At 42.0% G+C, this 22,344-nt stretch overlaps 1 protein-coding gene across 4 annotated transcripts in view; it reads left to right on the plus strand.

Annotated features, from left to right (window-relative positions):
* The first annotated feature begins 216 nt into the window (after positions 1-216).
* RBM5 (RNA binding motif protein 5) overlaps positions 217-22,344 on the plus strand; it is a 27,536-nt gene continuing 5,408 nt past the window's right edge. For 2 of the 4 annotated variants that reach the window (XM_077777273.1, XM_077777275.1), the window contains exons 1-18: positions 217-314; positions 1,657-1,726; positions 3,321-3,486; positions 4,234-4,389; positions 9,014-9,083; positions 9,576-9,649; positions 12,100-12,183; positions 13,566-13,626; positions 14,269-14,334; positions 14,593-14,753; positions 15,804-15,901; positions 16,519-16,606; positions 16,774-16,851; positions 16,936-17,008; positions 18,545-18,630; positions 19,028-19,112; positions 19,328-19,419; positions 22,088-22,249. In XM_077777273.1, the coding sequence (XP_077633399.1) occupies positions 1,710-1,726; positions 3,321-3,486; positions 4,234-4,389; positions 9,014-9,083; positions 9,576-9,649; positions 12,100-12,183; positions 13,566-13,626; positions 14,269-14,334; positions 14,593-14,753; positions 15,804-15,901; positions 16,519-16,606; positions 16,774-16,851; positions 16,936-17,008; positions 18,545-18,630; positions 19,028-19,112; positions 19,328-19,419; positions 22,088-22,249 (1,617 nt within the window). In that variant the 5' untranslated portion in view covers positions 217-314; positions 1,657-1,709. Of the gene's footprint in view, positions 315-357; positions 823-1,656; positions 1,727-3,320; positions 3,487-4,233; positions 4,390-9,013; positions 9,084-9,575; positions 9,650-12,099; positions 12,184-13,565; positions 13,627-14,268; positions 14,335-14,592; positions 14,754-15,803; positions 15,902-16,518; positions 16,607-16,773; positions 16,852-16,935; positions 17,009-18,544; positions 18,631-19,027; positions 19,113-19,327; positions 19,420-22,087; positions 22,250-22,344 lie in introns of those variants that run through there. The other 2 variants (XM_077777274.1, XM_077777276.1) reach the window with 2 other exon arrangements.

Below are 22,344 nucleotides of genomic sequence, written 5' to 3' on the forward strand. Positions count from 1 at the left end.
CAAGAACAAGAAGAAGAAGAAGAAGAAGAAGAAGAAAAACAACAACAACAACGAAATACTCAGGAAATTAACACAGGGCGTGAGTGACAGGATACTTTAGAGACCACATTTCCCAGCAGCCCACGCGCAGTCAGACACTGTCGCGGATTGGATGCCTCCTCAGGAGGCGGGTGGTGTGGGGGAGGGGACAAGCGCGAGGTACTGTGGGTAGGAGACGGCCGTCGATCGAGGCGCCATTTTGTGAGGCAGCCGTACCCTGTTGGAGATTCTGGGGCACAAAACCGCTACTTCTGCCACTTCTGTCTCTCCTGGGGGTAAGTGCGGCAGCCTCCCGTAACGATTAGCGGTTCTTGCTTTTGAGGCAAGCCTCGTGCAGCCTCCCTGACAGCCGCAGGCGACGGCCGATCAGCCCCAGCCGTATCTCTGGTAGTTACCCGAAGCATTGGAGGGCCGCGCCCCTCCTCGCCGTCTGCGTTGTCAGCTCTTAGAGGGCGTCCTACCGCCCAGCGTGAGGCCCACTTTTTTCGGTCTCTTGACTGTACCCCTGCCGGAACGTATTTCCAACTTCCCAACGCAACTGAACGTGGAAGTGTCGCCTGTCCCTCGGGTACTCCTCGGGGGCGTCCGGCAGTTTTTAGCCGCCATCGCCCCGCAGCTGCACCTGAGTCCGCCCTCTCCGGGAAGTTCGGTGAAGGCTGATCTGTGGGCTGGGAGCCTCTTGGGGTTCGGGAGGGGCATGTGCAGGCAGAAAGGGAAAGACGGACGCCGGAGTGGGTCGCTCAGGCTGTGGCGCCGCCATCTCGGCTGCAACACCCCACGGAGGTGGGTCCAGGCAGGCACTGCCGGGGGGACAAGGGACGGCATCTGAGATTCTGCCCAGGGCCTTATTTCTCCCAGGTGCTTCTCTTCCATTTATTTATTCAGCAGATGTTCGTTGAGCGCCTGCTCTGGAACAGGCGCCAGGGACGACTGTAACTAGTTTCTCAGACCTCGCACTCATCGAACGCGGTCTGTGTGATGTATTATCACCGCCGGGGCGCTGCGGGGCCTAGCTAGTCGCCTCAAGGGCTTGTGGTGGTTATTGTTACTGAAGAATTAAGTCGTGTCGAGGTTTGCTCTTGTCTGACTGAAATAGCTTTGGATCAGCCGTTGCGTTATAAATGTAGTAGATTTCAGTCAGCACAGAATCCTGGCCTCTGAAATGTTTAAAATTTTCATCAAAAATTTTGAATTTCATGCTGCTCCTTGTATTAATAAAGACACCCTGATTAATGTTTTAACCGTCAGCTACCCCATTGGAGTTGCTTTGATTAGAACCCAGGGAGCTGATTGCATCTCTGCCTTTTTTGCTTCGTAATCCTAAAGTAGAAGAGGAGCTTTTTGCCTGTATCCTCTTATGAGTTTGTTATCGAATAGAAAATCTAATATTTTAAAGTATGTTTTATCTTCCTGCTATGCTTATTTCAATAAAACCTTAGTGTGATTTTAATATTGACAGTGAACCCCACTTCTCCCCCACCACTTCCCTGCCCCCACCTTGGATAATCACTGTTAATAGTTTGATGAAATTCCAACCTTAGTAGTGTCCTAGCTTATGGAATGATGGCCTTAAGTGATCTCTCACATTTTTAGCGACCAGTCTCTCTTGTTTCCTAGAAAAAACAAAATTTGAACCTTTTGGAGCAGCTTGCTACATCTTCAGTAGGACAATGGGTTCAGACAAACGGTAAGTTACTAGGGTACATGTTTTTGTTCAAAATATTTTGTTGAAGGAACTGAACTATTAAAATTGTTTGCTTATCAAACAAATATTTTTAAATGTCTGTTTTGTGCCAGGCATTGCTGTTAGCACCTTCATAAGCCTTGCTTTCACAAGCAGGTGGTTTACTGAGAGAATTGAAGTACTGTGTGAACTCAGTCTTATAAGAGAAGTCGAGGGTGCTGCTAGAACACATAGAAAGCATGTGTTTTCCTGGAGACATCTAGGAAAGCTTCCTGGAGAAAGTATTCTCTAAAGTGAAGCCTGAGGACAAGTAAGAGTTAGCAAAGGAGGGCAGGGTGAAGTGGTTCACTGAGAGTTCCCAGTGTGGAAAACAGCCTATATGGAAGCCAGGAGATCATAGTCTACCACTTTACATGGTACCCGGCTGTTGCAAGCAATCAGTGAATGCCAGTTCTTGTTATTTTCTGCTCCATAGCAAGATGATCCAGATTTATAGAAGTTCTGGACCATGGGTTACATGAAAAATAAATGAGTTGAAAAATTGCTAAAGAATTAGTAGAAAATTAAGATGAAAGCATTTGACTGCTCTGTCATCTAGGGATTCTCCCACTCAGACCATTTGATTTAGATACAATACCTTTACTTACTCATTCCTCTTCAGTACTGATGCTGGTCCCAGTGGTAGATCAAATCAAATTAATGGCCCAGAGAGACTCAGGAAAAGTTCTTGTCATGTTATATTATCGTTTTAATGCTGTTAGCAGTCTGTGGTTCCAAATAACTTACTAAATTAACATTTACCCTTTTAGGGTTTCTAATCCCCATAGTTCATATCATGAAGTAATCCTAGATTACTTGTTCCGTTGGTTTCTTTTTATTTATATACCCTAAATGAGGCCCTTCTAAGCCTTTCCTTTGTCTTATCCTTACATAGTAGTTTTATGAACCTTATAAAAGAACTAGATCTGTGGTCAAATGGGTTTAAGCCTCTTATTACTAGATTTTCCTGTGAGACTTAATGCTGCCCAGTAACCAGAAATAAACCAGATGTTCTAGGAAATAATGTTCTCTGATGGTGCTAGGTATGTCCAACAAATGAACTTAGTTAACTAAGTTAAGGAAAAAAAACTAATTTAACTCATCCAGGTTGTTGGTCCATTTCCCAGTAGTGTGATACCCTGGAGAGTGGATGAGTCAGAACATACTCTCCTTTGAAATTGGGTGAAATGCTAAAAATTGCTTTCTTCCTATTTTTGATCACTAAAAACTGAATCAGGGAAGAAGGGGGTGATGTGTGTGTAGACTACAAGCTTGGGAATACACAGGATACACTTGGACACCCTGACCTTTTAAGAAAAAAATTACACCCAGTCATTTTGATACCCATATTTTCCAATTTAGCATGATTTCCTGAAAGTTATCTTTGCCTTTAAGGGATGTAGATGTTTTCCTAGTGGTTGTCTTTATCAACTGGATATTTTAAACCATTTTGATATCTTATAAACTGATCTGTAAGAGTGTGTGTTTTCAGTCATGTTTTGTAAAGGTATAAAGTGTGATTTACTTCAGAGTAAATGAAAATTATTTTTCCTGGCAGAGTGAGTAGAACAGAGCGTAGTGGAAGGTACGGTTCCATCATAGACAGGGATGACCGGGATGAGCGTGAATCCAGAAGCAGGCGGAGGGACTCAGATTACAAAAGATCTAGTGATGATCGGAGGGGCGACAGATACGACGACTACCGAGACTATGATAGCCCAGAGGTAAGTGGTCAGCAGTTGGAATGAAATAGTTAGATTATGAATTACATGCACAAAGCCTTTAAGATTCTGGAAATGAAATAAGTATACCAAGTGTAGAACTTTCTCTTGAGTATTAAATTCAAACTCTGTTATTCTGAAATCTGTTGAGATGACTCTAACCCTCAAAGACAACTGAGCCTCTGGTAATAGAAATACTGGCCAGGATTTACGTGGGGCTCACCATGCACCAAAGCACTCTTTTGAGCACTTGACTTACATGAATTCGTGTAGGTCTCACTACAACTTATGGTACATGTCTTCCCATTTTAAAGATGAGGCTATTGGAGCATAATATACCAATACAGCACTGTGCCTCAGATGCTACTTTTAAAAGTTGTGGTTTCAGTCAGCATAGTGTTTTCCTCATTGTTTCCATATGTAAATGTAGCTTTGTTTAGAAATAATTGTGCTACCCATATAATTTTGCAGGTTTTTTTTCATACATACAATCTTCATATTGTAACAGGTAATGTGGTATTTCACTGCGTGTTAGTGTACTTACTGTACAGTGAGTTGTTAAACCATTCTTCCTGAACTAATGGTTATGCCCCCCCCCCCAATTTTAGAAACACTACAATGAACATCCATTATAGAGTTCCAATATCCTCTCTGTTCTTAAAGATAAATTCCTAGGAGTAGAGGGCCTGGATCAAAGAGTATAATAAACCCAGTGTGATTTTAATTGTAATTTTATTTATTATAAATCAGAGAGAACGCGAAAGAAGGAACAGTGACCGATCCGAAGATGGCTACCATTCAGATGGTGACTATGGCGAGCATGACTACAGGCATGACATCAGTGATGAGAGGGAGAGCAAGACCATCATGCTGCGCGGCCTTCCCATCACCATCACAGAGAGCGATGTAAGGGGAGATAGCAGTTATAATGAGCAGTCCAGTAGGCACAGCTGATTTGGAGCTTCTGCGATTTTTTTGTGCCACTGTTTTATCTCAAGCTAACATCTCAGCTAGTGAAGTATATTTCTCTCTTTAGGAAGGAGTTCTTTCAGATTCGTTCAGAAGTTAAGTACCATTTATATTTAGGCTTTGAAGCTCAATGTAGAGGAGGTCTTCTTCCTTCAGGAGCCCTTAGAACGTAGTCAGTACATTTTTATTGAATTGGTTACTTATTCAGTGAGGATGTATTAGCAAAACATTTTCTTCATGATCTAAGCACCTTTGATTTGATGAAAATTACACTATCCATTTGAGACCTGAGAACCCTGTCAAAAAGGAAGGCACTTCCCTGACTCCCCACTCCTCAGACTCGCCAACAAGGGCCTTGGTATACTGAGCACTACCTGATTTCTACTGGCATCTTTGGCCCTTACCCATTCCTTCTAGCGACATCCACCATCTGCCTTCCCTTGCAAACCCTTCAAATACGTTCATTGTTCTACCAGTGTGCCTTTTTCTGCTTGAAGTCTCCATTATGTGAAGCCTTCCCTGATCTACTAGGCAAATTGGTACTGGAAGAGGACCTGTTGAAGGAGGTTCTGCAGAATGTCTCTGGGGGACAAATAAAGAAAAGGGGGGTTGCCTGTCTGACTCAGTTGGTAGAGCATACTACTCTTGATCGTGGGATTGTGAGTTCAAGCCCCACGTTGGGAGTAGGGATTGTTACTTAAAGTTTACTTATTTATTTTGAGAGAGAGAGAACATAACCAGGGGAGGGGCAGAGAGAATCCCAAGCAGACTGTACTGTCAGCTTCTTGGAGCATGATTTAGGGCTGGAACTCATGATGCTGAGATCATGACATAAGCTGAAACCAAGAATTGGACTCTTAGCCAACTGAGCCACCCAGGTGGCCCGGAATAGAGATTTAAAAAAAAATTTTTTTTGATGTTTATTTTTGAGACAGAGACAAAGAGAGACAGAGTGTGAGCTGGAGAGGGGCAGAGAGGGAGACAGAATCTGAAGCAGGCTCCAGGCTCCAAGCTGTCAGCACAGAGCCCAGTATGAGGCTCGAACCCATGAACTGTGAGATCATGATCTGAGCTGAAGTCAGACATTTAACCAACTGTGCCACCCAGGCGTGCGCCCCCCCTTCTTTTTTTCTTAATGTCTCTGGAGGTTTAAAGGAGGTTTTACTAGTGGAGGGTAAAGAAGGGCTCCAGGGAGATCTTAGTTGAACAGATTCTTGAAGGATAGAAATATTTTGGGTCTGGTGGAGAACTAGGGGAAAGGTGTAATAGATTGTATTTCCCGGCAGTAGGGTGACATAAGCACACCTGGGAATAGAAAGATTCTGAATCTAGTCAAGGCCTTGAACCAGGTTGATTTGGCTAAGGTTAAAGGCTTTTGGCAGTGGAGAGAGAGGTGGCAAGGTGCTGTTGAGGCCAGGTGCTGGAATTGTTAAAAGCCCAGCTAAGCATAAAGTTACTGGGATACCTAGGTGGCTCAGTCAGTGTAAACACTAGAGCATCTGACTTTTTTTTTTTTTTTTAAATGTTTTATTTGTTTCTGAGAGAGAGAGAGCGCGTGAGGAGGGGAGGGTCAGAGAGAGAGGGAGACACAAAACCCAAAACATTCTCCAGGCTCTGAGCTGGCTGTCAGCATAGAGCCCAACGCGGGGCTTGAACCCTTGAACCGCGAGATAATGACCTGAGCTGAAGTCGGACACTTAACCGACTGAGCCACCTAGGCGCCCCTAGAGCATCTGACTCTTGGTGTCAGCTCAGGTCATGATCCCAGTGTCATGGGATCGAGCCCCATGTTGGGCTCCATGCTGAGCATGGAGCCTGCTTGAGTCTCTCTCTTTCTCCCTCTGTCCCTCTCCCCCACTTGCACATGCATGGTTGCACATGAGCATACTCTCTCTCAAATAAAATTTGAAAAACTAAAAAACAAAACTAAGGGCTTTGCCTGGTAGCAAAAGCTGTGCAAGTTAGAATGTTGGAGGAAAGAATGGTAGTGAGTAGACAGGGAAGGCAGAGCTGAGGACAGGTAGGGGCAGCAGTGGGCGTATAGAGTAAGAGATGCAGGAAATCCTGCAGGAGTCAATTTAGGAAAGTTTGCTTGTTAAGCAGTTTGTTCCCTTGAGTAGTCTGCTGAGCTGTGATCCTGGGAGTCTGCAGAGGAAGTGAGTAGCTTGGGGAAGCAGTGCTCTAGCTGACTTCTGGGGACCTTCCTGCTGGCAGTGAAACAAGATTGTAATGCTTTTGTATTTCAGGCTTCTTCAGAGAAAATTAGAATTGCCTACCATAAGAAGGCTGGTTTTCAAAGTAGAATTTCTCAGGTCCCCAAATTATGCAGTAGTAGCAGATTCACTTGTTGAGATTTTTAAAACATTTTAAAATTATACTATTTAATCTCCTGGACTTCAGTTTATCATTTTCATTATTGATTGTCTTTTTAGTTTAGCCCTCCCTCCCACTGGCTGACAGAGAACTCCTACAGTAACTATCTTTAGTTACTATGTTACCATGTGTTACTATTATCAATACTTTTATAGTAACTATAGTTATTCTGATGACTAACTTTTTAGTTACTATGTTACTAAGCATGGATCTGAGTCACATGCTGGGTTTTGGCTCTATGTAGAACTTCTACTCTGTGGAAAAAATAGACATAGTTGATTCTCTTTTTTCGGGGTTGTTATGGTCAGTTTATAAAGTCACTGTGAATAGAATACTGAATCATCACTCCTAGAGAAAATACAAAGTTAGGTTCCTCTGAGCCTCTGGTCACAACATTTTCATCAACAGATCAATACATAACCTTGTTTTAGGTGCATTTGGGTTTAGATATACCTTATTTAATATATATTGTTGATTCATAAGCCTTGAACTCCTATCCAGCAACACTTACAACTTGTGCCTGAATGAGGCTTATGTTACATATTTTTTCTATAAGGGACATCACAGCCTTGCGGTTAGTAACAGTAGACAGAACTTCAGTAGTATATTTGGAGAGCCATTTTGTTTATTTATCTTTAATTTTTTTAATTTTAGAACACAAATAGGGGAGATGGGCAAAGGGAGAGACAAAATTTTAAGCAGGCTCCAATCTCAGCTCAGAACCCAACGCAGAGCTTGACCCCATGACCCTGAGATCATGACCTGAGCCAAAATCAAAAGTTGATGCTCAACTAACTGAGTCACCCAAGCACCCTGGGAGAGCCATTTTAGATCGTGAAATCACCAGGGTGCCTGGCTGGCTTTGTTGGGAGAACATGCCACTCTTAATCTCCGGAGTTGTGAGTTTAAGCCCCATGTTGGGCATACAGATTACTTAAAAGCAAAACAAAACAACTACATAGATCTGTAGATAGTGAAATCAACAAAAAGTACGAAAATGTAACATACTTGGCACTAAATAGATTGTGAAAAAGACATTTACTTACATTAAGAAAGCTGAAACAAGGCAGAGCATCACCCTAGCCTGGGACACGTGCATCAAGTGACTCAAATCTTACCTTCCCCTGCATATGTCCACAGATGACTTGGAAGTGCCAAAAGTATTGATTTGGAGTTACAAACTTTAGTGAATGTGCAAATATGGAATGCACAAATAATAAGGATCGACAGTGTATAATCCCATAGCCTTTGCAGTTAATTATAGAAAGTTGGAGACTTTGTTTCATAAATTTGGCCCTGATTTTTCTTTTTTCCTAGGAGTATTGCTACCTGGCATGATTGATAAAGAGATTAGTGCATTTCATTGCCCTTTGTAGTATGGGCTTGGTCTAACATCAATAACAAACCTTCCAGCCAAAATTCATTCTTCTAAGACCAATTATTACTTACCTATTTGTATTTTATTTTTCTTTTAATGTTTTATTTTTGAGAAAGAGAATTTGAGCAGGGGAGGGGTACAGACAGAATCCAAAGCAGGCTCCAGGCTCTGAGCTGTCAGCACAGAGCCCGACACGGAGCTCAAACTCACAAACCGTGAGATCATGACCTGAGCTGAAGTCAGATGTTCAACCGACTGAGCCACTCAGGCGCCCCCAAAATATTGTTTATTTTGATTTATTAGGAGCCTAGGAACGTTATGAGCTTTATTAGTTTTCACCACTAATGTAAATAGAAGAAAATTATTTTTCATATTGTGCAAAATGTGTATGAGAGAGTTTCTTGTGTTTTGGGTATTGATTCTTGATCATATACTTAAGAGGACAATAGCATATCCTTTTCCCCTTCTAAATTTCATTTTCTTGTCCTTTAAACAAAGGACAGCAAAGTGAGACTTAAAAGAGAAGTTTGCAGGACAGCATGCCATGGGCAAGACTGTTTATCATAACATAAATACTTGTATCTGAGGGAAGTTCCCAGGCAACATATAAAGAATGACTTTGAAGCATACATTTCATTTGTATGAGAAGCGTTCCCTTTTTTATTGTTTTTAGAATAATTGCATTTTGGTGATAGAAGTTAAAAACTTGGCTGATTAAAGCAGTTGATGCAGTTCCTGGTCCTTGAATTTTTTTTGGTGTGGAATAGTTTGTGGATGAAGCTTTAACTATAAACATGTAAAACTCTGCAGATTCGAGAAATGATGGAGTCCTTTGAAGGCCCTCAGCCTGCGGATGTGAGGCTGATGAAGAGGAAAACAGGTGAGAGCTTGCATAGTTCCAGCGGTTCTGGCTCTCCTCTTCCCCATTCCCACCTCAGCCCCTAAAGACCATCCTGATTCCCCCAGTCTTCAAGCACATGAATTCAGAATGAAAGGTTTGCCATGGCTAAGGAATGTGACTCTTTGAAAACGATATTAGAGAGCACCTGAGGACCTTTTTAAAAACTTTGTTTTTAAGGGCTTTTTTTTTCCTTCGGTAAGTAGTGATTTATAAACTCCTTGTTTGACTGTTTGTAGTCGGTTGCATGGTTACTTTTTAAGCGTGGAATCAAATCGAGTGGCATTTAGTTCAGGCGGCTTGGTTCCTTGCCATGGCAAAGTATCAAGAAGATCCCCAAGTCAAGTCACATTTGTAAAGCTGCTTCCCAATTGGCTTTGTCACGCAGTGTTGAAGCAGTGGGAGAGAGATTCACCTGTTATAAAGGAACTGACTAACACGAGTATCCCGTCTATATCTGAATGCTGTCTCTAGGTGTAAGCCGTGGTTTCGCCTTCGTGGAGTTTTATCACTTGCAAGATGCTACCAGCTGGATGGAAGCCAATCAGGTTGCTTCACTCACCAAGTCTAGATATTCATGAAAATGGAACAAGTCTGTACAATTTAAAAACAAAAAACAAAAAAAAAGGTTGAAGGAGTGGTTTGTTCCAAAGGAGTGATTTTTTTTTTTAAAGAAAAGCTTTGTATATATTAAAATTGATACTAGAATAAATACAGCAGCAAGGACTGCATTGCAGAGTTTGTTCTGCCTTTAAACATGGCTGCCTGGCAGGGCTTTGTTAATCACTGAATACCTGCCTGATGATTACCAAAACATCTTAATGTTCTCTTTTCCCCTGTTGATTATGTTCCTATTCATTATGTCTGTTGAGAGTAATCTTAAAATGCCCAACTCTCGATTTGACAGTGAAGAGGATATAGTAGAAGTCTGCTACTGGCATTTTATAAGTAATTCCTTATTTCTGCTTGGAGACTACAAGCCTCTTGGAGGCATAGCTTCATATGGGTCTTCAGGACTATTTAAGGACCTCATGGAATTTATGAACAAGAAGTCTAATGAGATTAGCCTGGGAGCTAGTGTCCTGCTGCTGTCTAATCTAGTTAAACTGGCATTAACATTCTAATCTCCCTGAGAATGCCTTTTAAAGTCCGTTCAAAGCAAATCATTGATGGTTCTTTGATGTAGCGTTAACTGAAGTGTTCCACAGTTTGTCAAGAAAACGGTCAGTACTTGGCACTTCAGTAACATTTTTTGCCAGAACTCCAAAGCACAGTATTGAATGCCTTAACCAAATGCATTCTCGGAAGTTTGCTTAACTCATTATGTTGCTTTTCTGCAGCATTTTATTTGTCACCCATAAGTAAGAGTTATATTCTTTAGTATAACAAGACTCACTAATGAGGGTATCATTTTGATTTATTTGTTAGATTTTTAAGCCTCTCATTTTCTGAACCCAGAGGTGACAGCCTCTTATAAAAGTGAAGCTTCATTCATTTCATACCATGGACACCATCCTAGTAAATACAGAATATAAACACAAGCTTCATGTGAGTCTGCTTTCTTGATGTTACAGCATCTTTTGATGCAGTGGAGGTATCAGAATGACTTGCCTGGGAGTTTTAAACTCCAAAGAAATTAAAGCCCACAAAACATTTTAAAAGTCTTCACAATTTTAATGTATACAAAGCTAAGTTACTGTGTAATATTTTATTACAGCTCAAATTCACTCCAGAAATAAAAGGCTAATAGGATTAGGGACTCAGTGATAGTTTGGAGTCTCCCCCAGCACACACCCCTCCTACTGGGATGATCTGTTGACATATCTCCCAGCTTCATTTTTGTTTCTGTACAACACAGTGAGTGGATGGCCCTTCAGCTCTTTCCTTCTTGGCCAGACATGCAGTCTTGCCTTTAGATATTGCAGAGACAACATTCACAGCATGTCTTAACTCTTCCAGGATTTGCAAGAACCAAATTGCTCAACAGTATGTATATTTAGAGGGGTTAGACTCCTTTAAAAAATCTGGATATCTAACCTCCTACTAAATCTGTTCTGATAGTGTCAAAACATCCTACACCCTCCCCCTCTTGCCCCTCCATAAAAAGCAAAAGAAAAGATGCTCCTGTTAAATGAAGGCTCTTTGGGGGCAGGTGCTGGATATACTCTTGGCTAGACTGATTGAGCTTGGAGTTTTGACCTTCAAAGTTGATTCCCTTTTAGTCACATGGTTGACTTGAAGGTTAAGGTGGTGTATGCATTTATAAACTCTTCCGACCCCCCTGAAGAAACTTCATTGGCCTCCTGGTTACTCATCTTGAAGAGAGTACCATGTATTTCAGTGAAAAACACATCCATCGCCTAGGACATGACATGGTTTCAGTTGGCAGGAAGAAATCTCATTTAGCTGTTTTAGAGTGGATGGCATTCAGAATAGGCCCTCCTAAGAAAAAGTTGTAACCAGATTCCCTTTAAAAATGAGTTCCCCTCCCCTCGTCCCCCAGAGGACACATGCTGAAGCAGGAGTTTGGGGAAAGGGGAAATAGAAAGGCTTTTACTTTACATAAGGACGGGGGACTGGGGGAGAAGTGAAGCGAAGCCCAAGGACACCATGCTGAGGCTAAAGTAGGAGGCAATCTCAGAACTGGGAGAGTTGTGTCTTCTGCTTTTTGAAATAGACTGTCACTCTCAGGCAGCCTGGCAATGCTGAATGTTAGGACTTCTGTCTCTGCTGGAGACACGGCCTGGTGCATGTCAGCGGTTAGAGTTTGGCAGCTTTCTCAGCACTCCCTGACTCCGTTTACCTTTACTCCGCATCCCATTCTCTTACTGCCTATCTGAAGGATTGGATGGGCAGAGTATAGGTGGCGGTGGTTGGTCCTCCCCGTATGTTGTCCATTTAATTCCAGAGCACTGATTTTTCCGAAGTGTGCTCTGCCCTGGGAAAATGGACACATGTTCCTCACAATGGGAATAACTAATTACTTCTTTTTTTACAGAAAAAGCTGGTGATTCAAGGAAAGCACATTGCGATGCACTATAGCAATCCCAGGCCTAAGTTTGAAGATTGGCTTTGTAACAAGGTAAGCATATGTTCTTCCCAAATAGGCCAGGCTCCTTTGAGTTTTGTTTTCTCTTTGTCTGAACAAGGAAACTAGAAAGTGTACAATCGCCACCTTTTATCAGAGGGACATTTTCCTGGTTTGTGACTTTCTTTTTGTACTAGAATCCCTAGAACGCTAGAGATTTTATTAAGATCCAGGTTCTGGGATGCTTCAGTGGCTCAGTCAGTTAAGCTTCTGGCTTCAGCTCAGGTCGCGATCTCAAAGTTCACGAGTTTGAGCCCCACATTGGCCTCTGTGCTGACAGCTCAGATTCTGTGTCTCCCTCTCTCTGCCCCTCCCCTGCTCACACTGTCTCTGTCTCTGTCTCTCTCTCTCTCTCTCAAAAATATTAAAAAAATGGAAAGACCTTGGTTCTGGGTTGCCTGGGTGGCTCAGTTGGTTGAGCGTCTGGCTCTTGATTTCAGCCCAGGTCATGGTCTCACAGTTCATGGGGTCAAGCCTCACATTGGCTCTGAGCTGACAGCATGGAGCCTGCTTGGAATTCTCTCTCTCCACCTCTGTCTATGCCTTCTCTACTCATGCTCACTTGCTCTGACTTCAAAATAAGTAAATAAACATTTTGGAAAAAGAAAGATCAGGTTCTAAGCCCAGTGTTCAATTAAGATTTTAGGTTTGTTCCACTTTACTATTTCTTGATCTTTTTAGAACTCTCAACTTGTGGCACAGTCTCTTAATTACATTTAACAAAATCCTTCTGACCCTGCTCAAGTTATATAAGATCCGTTATGGTCCTAGTAGGGCACCCGGCTGTCTCATTCGGTAGAGCATGCACCTCAGGGTTGTAAGTTCAAGCCCCACATTGGGCATAGAGTTTACTTAAAAAATAATAAAAGTAATTAAAAGAAATTCAAAAACAAAAATAGTGTAGTCCTGTCAGCATTGCACCATTTTGAGGTTGCCATTCTGAGAGTACTCCCCAGATGGTTTGTTCTTTATGTGTCCTGTTTCCAGAAGGGGTCTTGACCATATTCCATTCACATTGTGCTTGTGTGTATAGAGGTGTCCATATAGAGAGTGCGCTTTTGATAGAAGAACAAATTTCCACTGCTTGTTGTAGGGTTTTTGGGAGAACTTAAACTTTCCCCTAACTTGATAAAAAGGGAATTCTACTTCAGATTATGTCAGGATTTGTTTCTCTTGTTAGAATTCATGTAGTGAAACATTTTACATTTTAAATATTTAGGTGAATGCCCCTGTGTCTTGTTTGCATGTTATTACTCTCTGCTCTTTTATTTGATTATTGAGACTTATTCATAGCCCTGTAGCCCTAACCCACCTCGTTACTAGTAAGCCTGGCCTACTATGAGAAATAATTACAGAGAAAACTTTTTTTCTTCCAGTGCTGCCTTAACAATTTCAGGAAAAGACTAAAATGCTTCCGATGTGGAGCGGACAAGTTTGGTAAGCCCAAACTCATCTATTTGGAATATGCATTTAAAAACCTGACTAATTAGGGGGCACCTGAGTGGTTGAGTTGGTTGAGTGTCCAGCTCTTGTTTTTGGCTCAGGTCATGATCTCATAGTTCATGGGTTTGAGCCCCAAGTTGGGTTCCATGCTGGTAGCGCACCCCTGCATGCTTGCTCTCTCTCAAACATAAATAAACTTAAAAAAACAAACAACCTGATTAATTAGGTTGTCTGCAAACCTGAGTAAAAGTATAGATTGTAAAGCATTCCAATGAGTAATTCGAGTATTTTCTGTAAACTTGGCTTACCTTATGTTAGGTAGATGCTTCTGATGGTTGTGGGTGTAGAACCTTCATTTTCCAAAATTAAGCCTGCTCACCTGGTTTTTATTCTGCATCTGCTATTCTTTAGTAACGAGGTAATGTCAATCCTCCCCTGGCCCAATTTTTGCATTCCACATGTATCATGTCAAAATTAATAATGTTTTAGTATAGTCACAGATGTTTAAAAAAAATGGCTGCTACATTTACTTAAATTTAAAACTTCAGGGTTTGAATGTATTTCTTTACTAAAAATACACTGGTTTATTATTTGTTTTCAGTAACTGAGTCCCCCTGCCTTCTTCCCTTCTTGTAGACTCTGAACAGGAAGTGCCCCCTGGAACCACAGAATCTGTTCAGTCTGTGGATTACTACTGTGACAGTAAGTTCTAGTATGCTCTTTTGGCCCTTATGGTAGTAGTTGACCTCAGTTGGGAGTTTTTGTGCTATACTTTTTTAATGAACAACATTAGCTTCAGTTAGTCTTATGAAAGATTGGTCTTTAGAATCTTCTCTATGTCAAAGTGCAAGACATACTAGGAACCTCCCAAAATGGATTTATGTATTTGTAGTTGAGCCTGCCTTCCAAAGCATTGGTGGTGGGAATGTACATATATGTTATTTGTCTCTTTTTCCCCAGCAATCATACTTCGAAACATAGCCCCACACACTGTGGTGGATTCCATCATGACAGCACTGTCTCCCTACGCATCCTTAGCTGTCAATAACATTCGCCTCATAAAGGATAAACAGACCCAGCAGAACAGAGGATTCGCATTTGTGCAGCTGTCTTCTGCAATGGTGAGCTCACTGAATCTTTTCTTTTAAAAAGAAACTGGGCTTGGAACGCCTGGGTGGCTTAGTCGGTTAGGCAGCCAACACTGAGCGTGGAGCCTGCTCGAGATTCTGTTTCTCCTGCTGTACCTCTCACCTGCTCATGTTCTCTCTCTCTCTCTCTCTCTCTCAAATAAAGTAAATTCTGGGGCACCTGGGTGGCTCAGTGGGTAAGCCTCCGACTGTTGATTTCGGCTCAGGTCATGATCTTATGGTTTATGAGTTGGAGCCCTGCATTGGGCTCTGTGCTAACAGCATGCAGCCTGCTTGGGATTCTCTCTCTCCTTCTCTCTCTCTCTCTGCCCTTTCTTCCTCACTCAGTTGCTCACTCTGTCTCTCAAAAATAAACATTAAAATTTTTTTTTAAGTAAATAAATTTTAAAAACTGGGCTTTGGGAGACAAATATGGTCATATAATTGTAGTACTCTGTAAGGCTCCTGGAGCCCAGAGTTTAAGACTGCATAGTGATAGTTACTGTAGTGCTAAATTAGAGGACCAGTTACTTTGATAAGTGGTAAAAATAATGCATACACCTATGAATAATTGGTAGAACTAAAGTTTTGAGCCATACTTTTTAGAACAATTTATTAGCGTTTACTCCTTTTTTTTTTTTAATGTTTTATTTATTTTTGAGAGAGCGGTAGAGACAGCGTGAGCAGGGGAGGGTCAGAGAGCGAGGGAGACACAGAATTAGAAGCAGGCTCCAGGCTTTGAGCTGGCAGCACAGAGCCCGACACAAGGCTTGAACCCACGAACCATGAGATCATGACCTGTGCTGAAGTCGGATGCTCAACCGACTGCACCCAGGCGCCCCAGCATTTACTCCTTTAATAACATGGAATGCTTTCATGTGCTGGGGGAGAGAGAGCTGTATTTTTTCCTTGACGTTTCATGTGCACAAACAATTAGGAGTTACTGTTCTTTTTTAATAGAAAGCTGTATTTTTTTTTAATGGGTTGGGTGGTAGGGAGAGATTTTTAATTATAGGACAAAACGGTCTTAACATTCTCCTTCAGGATGCCTCTCAGCTTCTTCAGATATTGCAGAGTCTCCATCCTCCTTTGAAAATTGACGGCAAAACTATTGGGGTTGATTTTGCGAAAAGTGCCAGAAAGTGAGTAGCTTCAGTGTCCTTATTTCAAACTGCTGTACTTGCACACTTGCCCAGGGATGCTTTGCTGACTGTACCCTAAGCCCATGTTCTCCTCGTTGAGACACGATCCTCCCTGGTTGCCAAGTCAGGAGGGAGTCCGTTTTCTTTCTTCTCTTAAAGCATACTCTTTTCTGGCCTGAAGAACCAGTTGCTGGAAAACTACAAAGCAGGACAAAGGCAGACATGGCAGATGGGTTGAGAATATGTGCTATGCAAACAGCTTTAAGATAGTGCAAACCCATCTGGAAATAATCTTTTCCTTCTAGAATAGCATGCTACTAGCTTCATAGAGAGCTTTGGTCTAGAGATGTAAATGTCCCATTTGTAGTGTCATTACTCGTCCAGCAGCTACCTAACTAGATGGCAGGATACAGAGTAAAACGGTGACCCTACAGAGACATTTGCCCACTGAGGAATTGGCCTATGGAGACCCCTTCCTGCTCTGAAATAAGGCCTTGCTAGCACTTGAGAGCTCCCAACAAAGGCTAGAGTGAATTTCTGTTTCCTTGACATTGGGGGGGCACACATTGGGAGCATACTGAGGATGGAATCACATGATTGGATTTCTGTGGTTTCAGAGACTTGGTCCTCCCAGATGGTAACCGGGTCAGCGCCTTCTCTGTGGCTAGTACAGCCATTGCTGCAGCTCAGTGGTCATCCACCCAGGTAAGATGAAGCATATTTTTTGTCAAAGTAGTGTGTTGGTGGTGCCCAAATTCATAGAAGTAGTGCCTTAGAAGCTCTCTAAGGATGGTTTTAAGGAATACTTCTTGCGTTCTTTCCTTGATGTCTACTAAGCTTGCCTGTGTGTTCTCTCTTTTGACATGCTGTAGTCTCAGAGTGGTGAAGGAGGCAATGTTGACTACAGTTACCTGCAGCCAGGCCAAGATGGCTATGCCCAGTATGCTCAGGTAGGTAGATCTGACCAATATCCAACTTCTCTCCAGAGCAGACTATCTGAGAATAGCAGCTTTTAACAGTGGGCTTTTCTTCAGTACTCACAGGATTACCAGCAGTTTTATCAGCAACAGACTGGAGCATTGGAATCTGATGCATCATCTGCATCAGGTAGTAAACTTCATCTCTGTTTTACCTTTTGTTTAAGTAGCTGTGGTTGAAGAGATAGAACTAGATGTTCTTGGTGCTTGGATGGCTCAGTTGGTTAAGCGTTGATTTCCCGGTCATTAGATTGAGCCCTGTGTTGGACTCTGTGCTGTTAGCGTAGAGCCTGCTTGGGATTCTCTCTCTCTGTCCCTCCCCTGTGTGGGCATGCTCGCTCGCTCTCGCGCGCTCTCTCTCTCTCTCTCTCTCTCTCTCAAAACAAAGTAATTAAAAAAGCAAGACAAAAAAAACTATATGTTCTAACTAGATCCCAAGCCAAGAGTCCATTTCCCTGCAAGGTGGGGGCCAAGGGGGAGTGCACATTCAGCATTGTCTCCATGTGCCTAAGGTTCCGGGGAAGATTAGGACTACTTGATGTTTGTTGAGAGTGGATAGTAACCTCTTTAGAGACCCATGTTGTGAGGAGTATTCATTCTTGGAATTCAGCTTTGTATCTCTCCTCTCTTTGTTGTTTGGAATCATGGGTGCCCACATAGGTTCAAATGAGCAGATTGGGTATGGCCCTAGAGTCTGGTGACTAGAAATCAATCACAAGGATCATTATAAGAAGCCTTTGCTTTCCTTTTTGTTGTAGACTTATAAAAGCCTTACGGTTAAATCTTTTCTCAACCAGAGAACGAGACCAGATACAGATTCTTCTCTTCCTTTTTCTTAGTTGTCATACAGAATATTTAATTTTGTGACATGGTAGGATTATAAAAATGAAAATGTCTTAGGTTCCAGGATGTTTAGTAGGACTTAGATTATTAAGAACTGACATATCAGGGTACCTGGGTGGCTCAGTTGGTTGAGCATTGGACTCTTCATTTTGGCTCAGGTCATAATCCCAGGGTCTTGGGATCAAGCCCTACATCAGGCTCCTTGCTGAGCGTGGAATCTGCTTAAGATTCTTTCTCCCTTTGTGCCTGCTCCCCGCTTAAGCACACACACATACATTCTCACTTGCTGTCTCTAAAAATTAAAAAAATAGGGGCGCCTGGGTGGCTCAGTCAGTTAAGTGACCGACTTTGGCTCAGGTTGTAATCTCGTGGTTCATGGGTTTGAGCCCCACCTCAGGCTCTCTGCTGACAACTCAGAGCCTGGAGCCTGCTTTGGATTCTGTGTTTCTCTCTCTCTCTCTCTCTCTCAATCTATATATATAGATATATGGATATATATAGAGATATCTATCTAGAAATGGAGATTATCTATCTATAGATGGATCTCTCTATATATATCTATAGATCTCTATATGTCTATATATCTATCTGTATATATATCTATGTCTATCTCTATCTCTTTCACTGCCCCTCCCTCTGTCCCTTCCCCACTCATGCTCTGTATCTCTCCAAAAAAGTAATAATAACAAAAATTCAAAATAAAAATAAAATGAACTGACCTCACAAAGACAGAAGGCTAGTTTTGGGTATTAACAGATAAAGATGTTGGCTTGGAGTTCAGTGCCTTGGCCCTTCCTAACCCTCGTATATCATTTGTCATCAGGCACAGCAGTGACCACCACCTCAGCGGCTGTAGTGTCCCAGAGTCCCCAGCTGTATAATCAGACCTCCAATCCGCCTGGCTCTCCGGTAATCCTGTCGTCCTAAATACAGAACTGGTGACTGTTGGGGAAACTTTGTTTTGCTGTACAAGTATTATCCTTTCCTGCTGTTTGAGCTAGGATTGAATAATACACAGACATTCCAACCTTACTTCTCTCTGTCTGGTAGAATTAGGTAATGAAATAATTTGGGGTATGTATTTAAAACATAGGATTCCAAACAAAGTGTATTTACATATTTTCTGCATGCTTCGACTTGACCTTTAGGAAGAAAGTTGTCAGCATGTGTTTTGCTCAAGGATTGCCTTAGATCATTGCTACAGTGTGTCTGTCAGGGGAGCCCTTCCTCCTGGATGATTGCAGTGATTTAGTTCTCTTAAGAGGCTTTACAGTTGAAATTATATTGAAGCTGCTGTTCTTTCCAGACTGAGGAAGCACAGCCTAGCACTAGCACAAGTACACAGGCCCCAGCCGCTTCCCCCACTGGTGTAGTTCCTGGTACCAAATATGGTAAGCCAAACCTCATGGGGCTATTGACAGTTGGAAGGTCCTAGTTGTTGTCTGTGTCTAGTAAGAGTTTCTCTCCCTTTGTGGGTGTCAGAGGGACACTTGGGGATGTGAGAGAAGATGACCATTAAGACCTGCTGCATCTCCGTGGCTTAGAATTTGAAGTAAAGCCAGTTTCTTTATCTGGAATGACCGTATGCTGGATTTTGTTTTTGCAGCAGTGCCTGACACATCCACTTACCAGTATGATGAATCTTCAGGATATTATTATGATCCGACAACAGGACTGTACTATGACCCCAATTCACAGGTAATACACTGTTTTCCTCCTCAGCGTCACTAAAAATAACTTTGTTTCACTTAGTCCGTCTGTTAGACATGAAATAAAATACTTCCTATAAAGGAACAAATGACCCAGATTAGTTTTAAGTTCTTCAGAACCACCAAGATGTAATTCCTATTTTAGAATTTTAATTTTTAAAGGTTAAAAAAATGTTTTGAGTTACAACGTACATATAGAAAAGTACACAGGAGGGGTGCCTGGGTGTCTCTGTCAGTTTAGCATCCAGTTCTTGATTTCAGCTCATGATTTCATGGTTCATGAGTTCGAGCCCCATATTGGGCTCTATGCTGACAGTGCAGAGCCTGCTTGGGGATTCTCCCTCTCCCTCTCTCTCTGCCCCTCCCCAACTCACATGCACAGTCTCTCTTTTTCCTTCCCTCTCACTCAAAAATAAACTTCAAAAAATATAAAAGAAAAATATACAGAGCTGAAGTGTACATTTCTTTGAATGTTTATATGTATACACATTCATATACCTATCAGCACAGAGAGGAAAGAACATTCCTGGCACGCTCAAAGTTCCCTTATGCCCCTTATCGGTCAGTACCCACCCCCTTCAGTAACCACTAGTCTGACTTGACTTCTAATACCATGGATTATTTTGTCCAGTTATTATAAGGGGCTGTTAGTCATTATGTAAAGACCTAGATCGAAGTTTTAAATTGTAGTTTGTCTTTCTGTGTATTTTTTTAGTTGAGATGAAATTCACATGACATAAAATTCACTTTTTTTTTTTTTAAGATTTTATTTTTGCATAGGGGCACCTGGGTGGCTTAGTCAGTAAGCATCCGACTTTGGCTCGTGTCATAATCTCGCAGTTTGAGTTTGAGTCCCGCATTGGGCTCTGTGCTGACAGCTCAGAGCCTGGAGCCTGCTTAGGATTCTGTGTCTCCCTCTCTCTGCCTCTCCCCCACTTGCACTCTGTCTCTCGAAAATAAATAAGCATTAAAAAATAGTAAAAAAAAGATTTTATTTTTGCATAAACAGAGTGTGGGGCTTGAGTTCACAACCCTGAGATCAAGAGTCACATGCTCAGGCGCCTGGATGGCTCAGTCGGTTAGGCCTCCAACTTTGGCTCAGGTCATGATCTCCCAGCTTGTGGTTCGAGCCCCTGGTCAAGCTGTGTGCTGATAGCTCGGAGCCTGGAGCCTGCTTCAGATTCTGTGTCTCCCTCTCTCTCTGCCCCTCCCCCACTCGCGCGCACACTCTCTCTCTTTCTCTCTCTCGAAAATAAACATTTAAAAAAAAAGAGTCACATGCTCTACTGACTGAGCTGGCCGAACACCCTTAAAATTCACCCATTTTAACCCATTTAGAATGTATAATTTGAATATAGTAGCAATGTTGTGCTACCATCACCACTAACTCCAAAACATTTTTTAAATTTATTTTTAGTTATCTTTATACCCAACATGGGCCATAAACTTACAACCTTGAGATTAGGAGTTCCACGCTGCTACCAACTGAGTCAGGCACCCCTTAAAGTTTATTTATTTATTTATTTTAGTAATCCAAAATTTTCATCGCCCCATAAAGAAACCATGTACCCATTAGCAGTCACTTCTTTTTCCCTCCTTACCCCAGTGACCACTCTTTGCTTTCTGTCTCTATAAATTTGTCTTAGAAGAGGCATTTCATATAAATGAAGGCTGATAACATATGACCTCTTGGTGTCCAGCCTCTTTTACTTAACATCCTGATATATTCTTGAGGGTAGAAATTAGCAGATCTGTGGGGTGATGTTTTAGTTTTGGTAGTGGTAGATTATTTTAAAGAGGTAAGGCAACTTTAACACTCCATAAATAAACAATTACTTATGACCAGGGGCTGTATATAAATAGGAAAATAAATGCCTTTAATAGGTACTTGGTATTGAGAGCTTGTGGTTTCTGAGAAAGAGGTGTGAAGCAGTGAGGGACCTGCCTAAGCAAGCCAAGCCTTGCATGGTTCTTCCGCTCCTCTTGCTTGTGAAGTCTGACCAGTATCCAGGCAATTCTTAGTGGCCATGTTTTTGTTGTGGATTCTACGTCTGACCATACCACCTTCCCCAGAAGAGACCTAACAGTTGTCTCTCATGGGTACTTGCTGAGCAATTAGAGCAAATAACTAAAGAATAAAGAAATGGAGAGATGGGTGCTACGTATCTGCCATTGCAGTTCTTCGTACATACATCAGATCTGGTCTTCCAGGCTCCTGACCTGGCTTTTTAAAACCCTGTGTTTGGTTGCCTGGGTTTCCAAAAGGTTTTGATGATTGAACCTAGTGATGAGCTGTTAACTGGTTGTCATGTAGGATGTGTGATTAAAAGCTCCTTCTGAACAAGGGGAGTCTGGCTGGCTCATTCACTATACCATGTGACTCTTGATATCAGGATTGTGAGTTTGAGCTTCACATTGGGTGTAGAGATTACTTAAAAAATAAAATCTTTAAAAAAAAAAGCTCCTGCTGAACCACCTGTTTTGGTCTCCTGGTTTGTATAAATATAAACAGTCTAGGGAAAGGAGTGAGACAAACTTTATAAAATTTGTATGTTTTGGTTTTTTTGACAAAATAATTTTTCATGCCTATATGATAAAATAATCCCTTAATGATTTGACGAAAGAGAAAGTCTGCATTAATTGTGCTTTGTTTCTAGTACTACTACAATTCCTTGACCCAGCAGTACCTTTACTGGGATGGAGAAAAAGAGACGTATGTGCCAGCCGCGGAGTCCACCTCTCACCAGCAGACGGGCCTACCTCCTGCAAAAGAAGGGAAAGAAAAGAAGGAGAAACCCAAGAGCAAAACAGCCCAGCAGGTGAAAAACCATGACCCAGCCAGGGGACTTCTAGTTCTCTCTGGGGTATTGGGCTTTTTTTTTTTTTTTTAATTGTGGCCTCTGAGTTTTATTTA

The sequence above is a fragment of the Crocuta crocuta genome, unplaced genomic scaffold, assembly GCF_008692635.1.
Source record: "Crocuta crocuta isolate KB4526 unplaced genomic scaffold, BGI_CrCroc_1.0 scaffold77, whole genome shotgun sequence".
NCBI classification, from domain to species: Eukaryota; Metazoa; Chordata; class Mammalia; order Carnivora; family Hyaenidae; genus Crocuta; species Crocuta crocuta.